Below are 11,625 nucleotides of genomic sequence, written 5' to 3'. Positions count from 1 at the left end.
AATATTGTAATAAAATTACTATGTAGTCTTATAGTTAAAATTAATTAATTTATTTTATAAAATATATTAATTATAAGGTAAACTAAAATAATATAAAAATATATTTTTAAGAACAATTAAAATATATTTATAAAAATATATATAAGTTATGTTATAAAATTAAAAAAATTGATGAAGAATGGAGTATTATATATATTAATTATAAAATATTATAAGAATATATTTTCAATAATCATTTAGTTAATATTATAAAATATATATTTTAATATTTATAATTATATTATAATTAAATATTTTTACTTTTTATCAGCCTTTTAATTTTGTAGCATAAATTACAAAAATATTTAAAGATATATATTTCACTTGATGTTATAATCGATATTAACAATTTTCTCATATAAATAAATGAAAGATCACATTTAACATAAAATTTTTTATTTATGTTATAATAAGTTTTAGAATGTGTAATAATAGGATCGAATCCCTCTTAAGATCTCGAATTCAATCATCATCATTTATATTTTATATTTTTGGGTAAGTGTAAAATGGTCATTCGACTATAGAGTATTGCTATGTTAAGTCCCTAAACTATTAAAAATTACAAAATAGTTACCAAACTATCATATATTCCAAATCGTCTTTTTTCGTTAAAAAATGACGGTTGTCTGAGTTGTGTGAACGTGCTAGTTGGGATAAGATAGTTGTTTGAGATATTAAGATCAAATTTTATCATATTCTAGTAAGTAGATTAATATCTAGCTCAAACTGCCTTCAAATTTTTCACAAAAATGATGAGTTTGGAACATATGAATAGGGATGGCAATGGGTCGGGTCGGGTTTTGGGCCACCCGACCCGACCGAGAAGAAAGGGTTTTTCACCCATGACCCGACCCGACCCGACGAAATTAAGGTTTCACCCGACCCGACCTGACTCGAATATATGACTTAAACCCGACCCGACCCGACCCGAAATAATAATAAAAAAAATTTTATTCAATGAAAACAGTGACTTAATTGAAAAAAATTATATATGGAGGGACATTATTGTAATTATCCCTAAATATATAGGATAAAATTATATATTTTCGGGTCGGGTCGGGTCGGATTTTTTCACCCTAATCCCGACCGACCCGACCCGAACAGTACATTTAAAAAACCGACCCGACCCGAACCCGAAATTTTTTTAAAAAAATCCGACCCGATCGGGTCGGGTCGGAACCCGTCGGATTCGGGTTGAGTTGCCATCCCTACATATGAATAGTCAGGTGACCATTTTGTAACTTTTAATAGTCGAGGGATTCAATAGAGTAATATCCTATAATCAATGGACTATTTTATAATTTTAATAGTCGAGGCTCAATAAAGCACCACTCTATAGTCAGGGGACCATTTGTGTATATTATCCTATATTTTCTAGCAGCAATAGAGTGAACGAATATATCGATTCAACTATTGTTAAATATCTTTGCATAATAATCAAAATAAAATGATGATAGTGGATATGCTCACTCAAACTATTGTTAAATATGGGTGCATAATGATCAAATGAAAATATTTCTTAAGTCACTGATTTTAAGGAAATAGTAATGATTGTAATGATCAAAATACAAATAACTTACAAGTCAGTGAGTAGAAGAAATATAATATACTCAAATAATAATATAAACGAGAGGCATTGCCTCTGTTGTACATTTTAAAGAAACACGACAATCAATAAACTATCCATCTTCCCAAATCAGGAAACCCCCTCTTTCTGGGTTTCCTCTGGAGAAAAACAAAAGCCATAAGAGAGAAAGAACAAAATTCTGTTTTCTTCCAATTCTCATGGAGACGGAAGCCTCTTTGGCCAATGAACGCCTTCATTTTGGGAAGATGGGATATGGGTACTCTTCTTTCTCCTTCTCCTTATTATCATTGTTTTGGCTTCTTTTACATCTATGATTCATTGGGTTTGTTTCCTTTTATTGGGGTTCATTTAGATGCAAACATTATAGGAGGAGATGTAAGATCGAGCTCCATGTTGCAACGAGGTTTTCTGGTGTCGCCATTGCCATAACGAGGCATCGGTATTTGTTTTCAACATTTCTTTTGCATTCCACTGTTTATTTCTCTGTTTTAAAGCTAAAAGTTCGCAATTTTCTGACTGTTATGCAACTTCTTGATCTGGGTATTTATTGTATTGTTCTTAAGAACTTGTTAAAGAACCCTTCAGACTGGCACGACATTTTTCGTCAGGACGTTGAACAAGTATGGAATTTTAAATCGTGGCTTTCAGTTTATTGCCTTTTTCTTGTTTCCAAGTTAATCATGCTAATGATATGTTTCCCCCCTCCCAATTAGGTTATTTGTTCGGTTTGTGACACAGAGCAGCCGGTTTGTGTTTTGGATTCCATTTTTTTGAAGACACAAATGAACCCTTTTTTGTGTTTCTCAATTTTGATTTTCTTTTCTTTGTTTAGGTTGCTAAACTTTGTTCAAATTGTGGCGTCAATATGGGAGAATACTTTTGTGAAATTTGCAAGTTCTATGATGATGATGTGTGTGTGTGTGTGTGTGTGTGTGTGTGTATCCCAATATTTAACTAATGCAATAGTTGATAAACTTTGTCATTTCAATTTTTTCATCTATCGGTTTAGTTTAAAATGTAAGGAATGTAAGGAATCGTTGATTTTGTATCCTTGATCTGATTCTTATAAACTGTTTCTTGCTTTCCCTTGATGTTTACCTCTCGATTTCATCCGATGCAGATTGAGAAAGAGCACTTCCATTGCCATGAGTGTGGGATCTGCAGGTTAGTTGCCAAGTTTTAAGCACGTATGACTATTATTTTCCTCTTGATTACTTGAATTCAATGGATGAGAGACTTACTCGAATGGTTTTCGATACAGAGTTGGCAGTCGGGATAACTTTTTTCATTGCAAAAAGTGTGGTACGTACTTGATACCAGTAATCCAATTTCTTACCTTATCATGTATGGTTCAAAGATCTTAGATTCAATCCCATTTCTTACTTTAGGATGGTATTCATGGTGAATTGTATGTGAATAACTGATTGTTCAATTCGAATCAGCTATATTCAGTAATTTGTGTTTCTCGTTTCATGATACGAGTTATCTCAAAACTATTCCGACTTTCCGGTTATCCGCTTTCACCATCCTTCGTGTTTTTACATGCTATGCTTATGAGCTCTATTTCATGTTTAGATTCTTCTAGTTTGATTTAAAACTGTGCTGTTTGACGGGAAGTCGTCGAAAGCCTCAATCGATTGAGTTAGAAGAAGGCACTTAAACATTTGAATTCCATCCTTACCAACAACATCTCTTTTAAGGGCACATCTATTCGCACCGCATGATAACTATACATACTTTCGCCACTGTGCAGGATCCTGCTATTCCCTTGCATTGCGAAATAATCATTTTTGCGTGGAGAACTCGATGCGGCATAACTGTCCCATATGTTATGAGGTTCATCTTTTCTACTTTCTGCAATTGTGCTTGATATTCATTCATATATGCTTAAATAGTCCATTTTGTTTATCCAGTACCTATTTGATTCGTTGAAAGATACCACCGTAATGAAATGTGGTCACACAATGCACTGCGAATGTTACTATGAGATGATAAAGCGAGACAAGTGAGTGACGATGAGTTCAGTCTTGTATAAGGTTAATTATTTTCATTTTTCTTCCGAATTTAACTCGGGTGTTTCCTCAGATATTGTTGTCCGATATGCTCAAAGTCAGTAATCGATATGTCTAGAACCTGGAAGAGGATAGACGAAGAGGTAGTGCTTCTTCGATTTTAAGTTCATCAAACTCTAAATACTCATAGTTGACAGCATTGTCTTTGATTTAGTTGCTTCATTCTCTTTTTTGTCCAAGCTGATTCACAACAAAATTATCTTGTTTGCTGTTAGATCGAAGCAACTGCAATGCCAGAGGACTACCGGCACAAGAAGGTGCATACCGTGCTTCTTATTCATATCGGAATCCATTGCTGTATATTCCAATCATGTTTATCGTAACCGATTTAACAATTGAATGCAGGTTTGGATCCTATGCAATGACTGTAACGACACAACCGAAGTTTACTTCCACATAATAGGGCAGAAATGCAGTCATTGTAAATCATATAATACTCGCATGATCGCCCCTCCGGTACTCCCGCATTGAAAAGATCATGGCCGAGGAATGAAGCAAGCAAGCTCAAGGCATCTAAGGCGGGTGCGTCTAATCATAAAATCCGAAGACGAATTCTTGGCTACATGTTTGATCATTTAAACTTGTATTTCATCATTGTATTGTTTATGTATCACTATAGCATATGATTCAAATTACTGTGGCGTTTTCATATCTTTCTCATGAATTTTCTCAGGTTAAACTTTTCTTCAATTCGGAGTCGAGGAAAAAGAAAATGCAATGGTTGATAATGTCATTCATGGTTGGCTAAACCCTCTTTTTCTGGGCATAATCCTTTCATAATTTTCGTTCACTACTTTTTATACATTTATAATAACACGTGGGGTTTAACTTAAAATATTAAGATATTATTCTAAAAATCATGCAATTGTTAATAATTTCTATTTCAACCGATAAGGTTACATTTCAACAAATTTCAACATATAATGTTATCATGTATATTCTAAAAAGTTACATAATTAAAATAATTTTGATTATAATGAGAATGTTACATGAGTTTCTTGACAATATCTTTTAAGTTATAACAAGAATAGTTATGCAATTTCCATGATTTATTACATAGTATTTAATATTTTTGTTTCAAACTAAAACGTTATCCAATTTCCTTTAAATAATTACACATTTGCTAAATTCTTTTATATAACCAATTGCAACCTCTTTCTGGTTGCCCTCCAAGTTTCCCAGTGCTTTGTTGACTAATTTGGACCGACCTGTATCGCACAATTGATTTTGGTGAGCGAGTCTACTAAGAAATGATATCGGAGTTATATATATAAACAAAGAGAATATTATCAACAAAGATAAATTTCTTGAATTTTTAAACATTTTTCAACTACTTTTTAGGAATGTGTATTAGAGATGCTAACATCAATAAATGAAGGAAAGAAAGTTAAAATCCCTATAGAATTAGTAAATCTCTTTTGATGCTCTCAATTATGGCATCTACATTTCCATTGATAACAGCAGCTGTAACAGTTAATCTCAATTCCATTTGATTAACAGCAACATTTGCCGCCAAAACCTCAGTCTTATGGTCATGGAACACCATGAAAATGTCCGTCAAAAGTCTCGGTCTTACCGGCGATTGAATCCCAAAGAAGGCGACATTGTTTCTTGACACGGTAACATCAATCGACGAATTCGAGTCCGGATATCGATGATAATTCATGTTTGATTCCCTTTGATTCACCATATGATGAGTTGTTGAGCTGATTTTCCAAGTTTGTTATCTCTTTTTCGAGTGATTGGATGTATGCAATCGTTTCACTTACAATGTTCTCTCTTGTGGCCTAAAAGCAAAAAAATCAAAACAAAGAAGAAAAAAAGTGAAAAATTTAAGAAATACCATCATTTTTGGGCGATGTGATCATCAAAATCCGCAGGCTTCTATGAAAAGAAATTTCAAAATAGCTTTCAAAAATCAAGAACATGGACTATCTATATATATACCCAACAACAAATTCTTCGAGTGAAATATAAACAAATATTCACCAGAACAATGGAAGTGAAACAAACAGCTTGCAGAGTAGAAATGAAGCAATCATCAAGAAAGAAAATGACCTTAGGGTAGAGATTAGGGACCATGGAAAGAAGAATATCATAACTCTCAGCCATCTTAAATCTCCTATCTCTTTCCTTCTTCAAACTCTGGGTCGAATCCTTTGCCCCACCAACAATGGCGGCGGCTGTTGAAGAAGGAAGCTGATCTTCTTCTTGTTTCAATGGTGAAAAGTGAGATAATGGAGAAATGACTTTATCAGTGTAACCTTCCATGATGCTAAATAAAGGTGATTTATTTCGTTGTCTTCTTGTTCATCTTGGGATTTGTGTTTAGTGTTTTGTTGATTTTCCATTGAGTGGATATCTGATTTGTTAAGGAAACCGTTTTCAGAATATTTGGACTGAAGGATTGCAGGGAACCAAACTTTACCAGAAGAATAAAAATGATGATTTTCAACCTGTACCTTTAACCTACTTTTATCTTTCCTTTTTTTTTCTACTTGTTTTTTTGGTTCTTACAGGTTCACACTATATATATATATATATATATATAACAAATGATGCAAGGTAAAACGTTTTTTTTTATTTTATACAGATTTAATATTATTGAATAAGTGAAAATAAATGAGTAAGATTAAATTTTTTCTAATGAATATCTTTTTATTTCTTAATGTTAATATTAATCATCTATTTTTATTTATCTAATAGTTTTAAATCTATTTAAATTAAAATAATTTTATATAATATAATAATATTCTATCCCTAAGAAAATTGTCTAGTTGGATTCAATATAGTGAAAACTCACTGTTTGGGTGTGGAGGAGAGAGAAAACAATTTCAAGTATCAAGTCTTCCTCATCCAAAATGTTTTTCCATTTCTCTCTCCTCCGCATAATCTGATTATTAAGAGGAGACTGCCAGTTTTGGTTAACAGGATTAAAAAAATTGACTTAAAATTTTATGTTAACGGATGAATTTTGAAAATAAATTTTTAATAAAAATATATATTTTATGTATAAATCTAAAATATATGGTAATTTTGAATTTTCAAAAAACGATAGTCGCCATCCACTCTCCTCACTCCATCACTGATTAAAAAATAATAAATTTATATATAAATATTTTATTATTGTAATTGTAATTATTCTTTAAATATTTTATAATAAAACTGTAACACCCCAACCTGTATCCGACCCGAATACGAGTCCGAGATGTCACATTGACTTTTTGAAACAATATTCTTGTAAGATAACAAAATATTTGAACTTGTATTAAGAAAATACAATAAAATACTATTAAATTATGATTCATTAGAAAAATTTAAGGCAAAAACGTATTTATGAATAATATTATACGGTATGAACAATACCATGAACAGTACTGTGAACAGTGAAAATTTCGAATATAAATTGTGTATCGATGCACTGCTACAATAATTTCAGCAAAATACGTATAAATTCATAAAAACTTAAACTTTCAGCAGTATAAAATTACCCTTTACATATATACATTTAAAACATTACAAAACTCATTCGTATGATTTTACAAAACCGATTAGAACATATCGGATTCAAACTTTTATTTACATGCCAACCACTATCATTATTACAAAATACATAATATACATTTTCTTATCTGACCTTTGGAAAGGAGAAACTGACCTGTCTTGCATAACTTTTACCAATCTTCCTCTTCTCGGAACCTACGCGTGAAACAATCACACGCTAAGTCATTGACTTAGTGAAGCATGAAAACATATGATATTACTCTACTCATATCAATGCATAAACAATTAATACTATCATATCATATAAAAGCATATCTCTCATTGTATAACCAATGCACACATATACATATATCATTAACATACTTATCAGTACTCATATTACTATCACTAATTACTTTTTATCATGTAAGCATATATTGAACCTTTCTATACTCACCATCGCGCATTCATGTCATTTCACAATAAAGCACACATATTATCATATCAAGTTATTTATTATCTTTAAATCTCATGTATTAGCCCATGTATACTTTTGAGAACTTAAGGTATGTGAGTACATTGAGGTTGTGCACCACTATGTTGTCACTACAGCTCGTATAAATGTCCCGAATGACCTATCCAAAGGTCATACAAAACCTCGGCAACTGTCCATAGGTCCCGAAGAACCTAGGTAAATTGTCTATATGTTCATTAGAACATAGGTATACTGTTCATATGTCCCGAAAGACATAGGTAATTCTGTTTATATATTCCGTAGAACATAGGTAAACCCTTGACTCTTGGTATGCCAACTATACCACTAGCTCTCATATCACATAACATGGGCATTATCATTTATATCATTTCACACATTAACATGCATATTTCACTTTTCATATGATTTCATAATCATATGTCACTTTTCTTATAACACTTCTCTTGTGTTCATATGACATGTAAATCATTGTCATCTCTTGTTCTCATATGATTCCCATATATCACATTCATATCACATATTCATATAGGCTGTAACATCCTCAATATCGGGTTAGTAACTAGATTAAAAAAATTTAGAAATTGGTGATTAAAGTATGATAATTGAATAGTTCAATGATTTATTAGAAATATAGTTGAAGGTTGTTTGGTAATTATTGAATGAATTAAAGGGTAAAATGGTTAATTGACAAGTAAGATTTTTATTCTTCTTTTATAAGAAAAGGGAACCACGTGGAAAGGGAGAGATTTCTCTAGAGTTCTCTTCTTCTCCTTTCTTTTTCTTCACGTGGAAGCCAAGAGAAAATGTAAGTTTGATTTATCTGTTGACTTCTTGAATTTTTTAAGTTGGATTTGAGTCTTTGGGGATTATATAAGCTTAAGGAAATCTTATATAAGTTTAAAACACCAAGAAGAGAGAATTAGAAAGGAATTTTTATTAAGAGTTTATAAATGTACTTTTATTATAAAAAGGTTTTTGAAGTTCTAAGGATGAATTTGACTTGTCAAGGGTCTAATTAAGAAGTTAGAAGTAATAGAATTGAATTTGGAACATGTTGAAAATTTAGTGTAATTCTTGAATTACATATGGAGAATAGGATTTTGATGTTAAAGAGGTGATTAATGAATATAAATGAGTTTGAATATGAGTATGTAAGTTAAGAATAAGAAAGGGGATGATATATGAAGTAATTAAGCTGAAAAGAGTGGATTTTCGGGCATAAATCGGAATTCTGGGCTAGTGTGCATCGGTGCACATTCATCATGTACCGATGCATCAAGGGTAAATTTCCAGAAATTGTTCAGTGTGTATCGATGCACAGGAAGTGCATCGATGCACCCATTAAAATGGAAACATCAAATGCAATTAGTGCATCGATGCATAAGGAGTGCATCGATACACCCCCTTAAAATGAAAACATCGAAAGTGATTTGTGTATCGATGCATGGGTAGTGCATCGATGCACTTCAAGGGAAAATAGAATAATACCTTTATTTTGGTCTAAGAAATGATAGATTAGTGTATATTAATTGGATACTAATATGTATCAATGTATGATTATATAGATGTAACATCCTCAATACCAGGTTAGTGACCAAATTGTAAAGTTTCAAAAATTGGTGATTAAAGTAGGATAATTGAATAGTTCAATGATTTATTGGAAATATGATGAAGGTTATTTAGTAATTATTGAATGAATTAAAGGGTAAAATGGTAAATTGACAAGTAAGATTTTGATATTCCATTTATAAGAAAAGAAACCACGTGGGAAAGGAGAGAACACCACAGGCTTCCAGAGTTCTCTTATTCTTTTTTCTTCCTTGTACGTGTAAAGCAAAATAAAGGTGAATTTTCTGATTATTGAGTTTCTTGTTAAATTTAAGATTGAGTTTTGATTATTAGATATCTTAAAATCAAAGGATGATGGAGTTAGAAGAGATTAAAGATTAGAGGTTTTTGAATGAAATTTTGGAATAGAGTTCATATATAGAATTGGAAGTTAAATTTAACTTGTCATCAATATAGTTAAGACATATTAAGGGTTAGAAGTTGAATTAAATCATGTTGCAAAGAAGGAGGATAGGATTATGAGGTTTAAGATGAAATAAATGAGTATAGATTGGTTTAAGTATGTGTACTGGAGTTAAGAATATAAAAGGGGATGAAACATGAAAGATTTAAGCTGAAATGGATGAGTTTTCGGGTTCAAGATATGAATTCTGGGCAGAGTGCATCGGTGCACATTCAAAGTGTACCGATGCATCAAGAGAAAATCCAGAATTTATTGAAGGTGCATCGATGCATAAGGAGTGCATCGATGCACCTGCTTAAAATACAAATATCGAATAGGATTTATGCACCGATGCATGGGTAGTGCATCGATACACCCGTCAAGGGATGCATCGATACAGGGTGTAGTGCATCGATGCATACCTTCAATAAGAGATGAAAATAGCTTTCTTTTAGCCTAAGAATTAATAGTTTGAAATATATCAATTCGTATGCTGATATGTATCAATGTATGATCATATAGATATCGAGCACGAACAAGTTCCATAACGATTATCAAGTTAAGATTCGATCGAAAGAGATGAAAGCATAAAAAGTGGATTAAAACATAGTGAGGCCAAGGTGAGTGCATATGCATTAATATATGATGTGTGTGGAAAAGACTCGCAATGAGTCTACTTCCAACATTTGATTACATGATTTTATGAATATTAATATGGGTGATATGATTATTATTTATGCATGAATATAGTCATAGGTGTTATATGTGAACATGTGAATTATATGAAAAGTGATATGAATTATATGAAAAGAAGCTATATGTATACATGTATATGTGAAAGAAGCTATGAGCTTATATGAACAGGTGATATGAAAATGTATATGTGAAATGATATAAGTGAAAATGCCCATGTTATGTGTAAAGAGAGCTAGAGGTATAGTTGGTATGCCAAGAGTCGAGGGTTCTACGCGGTCCTTCGGGACATATATGTATTCTTTGGAACATTTACAGGGTCTTGTGAGACACATATGTGATCATTGAAATATGCATATGGTTCTTAAGGAGTGGTCCTTCGGGACAAATACAGTACATAGGTCCTTCGGGACAAAATTCATAGCCCCTAGTAGGACTCCATACGAGCTGTGGTGATAGTATAGTGCACAAACTCAATAGACTCACATATCTACAGTTCTCACAGATGTACATGGGCTAACAAAGAGATACCAATAAAAATATATTGCATGTAAAGTATATGCTTTTGTGATATGAATTGTATTATATGATTAATATGATGAATGATATGTACATTTGATTAAATGAAATGATATATTATTTTGTGTGATAGCATGACATGATATGATATGATATGTTCATGCATGATTAAGTAGTTAGAATTATTTTAATGTGTTTTAATGCCTCACTAAGTCATAGACTTAGCGTGTGATTGTTTCACACGTAGGTTACCGAAGTGAGAAGAGTAAAGAGCAATGTGGAGCAAGACATGTCAGTTCTCCTTACCAAAGGTCAGATCAGAACAAAGGTGAATAATATGTATTTTAATATATAAAGTTCTAGTTGGCATGTATTCAAAATAATACATTGTATAAGCTCTGAATAGTTCGGTAAAGGTTTTGAATAAGTTATATGTAATAATAAATTTTAAATTACTCACTATTTTATACAAGTAAAGGTTTTGAAAAGTTAATGTGACACTTCGGACTCGGATCCGGGTCGAATACGGGTTGAGAGTGTTATATTTATGGTATCAGAGCTAAGGTTTAGCCGATTCTAGGCTTAAACCAAAGTCCAATGAGGTTTAAAAAAGTGTACATGCCAACTAAAAGTGAAAATTTCTGATCTGATAGTGTAAGAAATATGTTGTCTTGCTAATAGAATAAGATTTGTATGATGTAGTAGGAATTGATTATAGAAATTG

At 31.9% G+C, this 11,625-nt stretch overlaps 1 protein-coding gene and 1 pseudogene across 1 annotated transcript; one reads left to right on the top strand and one right to left on the bottom strand.

Annotated features, from left to right (window-relative positions):
* Positions 1–1,752: 1,752 nt before the first annotated feature.
* LOC120145792 lies at positions 1,753–4,367 on the top strand (annotated as a pseudogene).
* A 957-nt stretch (positions 4,368–5,324) lies between these two features.
* Positions 5,325–5,976, bottom strand: LOC120145776. The gene is made up of 2 exons (XM_039159519.1): positions 5,758–5,976; positions 5,325–5,486 (listed from the first exon to the last, which is right to left on the bottom strand). Exons 1-2 carry the CDS (start codon positions 5,968–5,970, stop codon positions 5,325–5,327), a joined length of 375 nt encoding a protein of 124 aa, XP_039015450.1. The 5' UTR covers positions 5,971–5,976.
* Between the last annotated feature and the right edge of the window lie 5,649 nt (positions 5,977–11,625).

This window comes from Hibiscus syriacus, unplaced genomic scaffold, assembly GCF_006381635.1.
Source record: "Hibiscus syriacus cultivar Baekdansim isolate YM2019G1 unplaced genomic scaffold, ASM638163v2 tig00002480_pilon, whole genome shotgun sequence".
In the NCBI taxonomy this organism is placed as follows: domain Eukaryota; kingdom Viridiplantae; phylum Streptophyta; class Magnoliopsida; order Malvales; family Malvaceae; genus Hibiscus; species Hibiscus syriacus.
Note: the sequence above shows the minus strand (reverse complement) of the source record. Positions and strands in the feature narration are given on the sequence as shown.

What these genes read in the sequence shown, in the direction of transcription:
- LOC120145776 (XM_039159519.1), bottom strand. Translation starts at nt 5,970, where the DNA reads ATGGAAGGTTACACTGATAAAGTCATTTCTCCATTATCTCACTTTTCA. An exon ending in TCCCTAATCTCTACCCTAAG is followed by an intron (nt 5,487 to 5,757) that starts GTCATTTTCTTT and finishes TTTTGCTTTTAG; the next exon opens with GCCACAAGAGAGAACATTGT.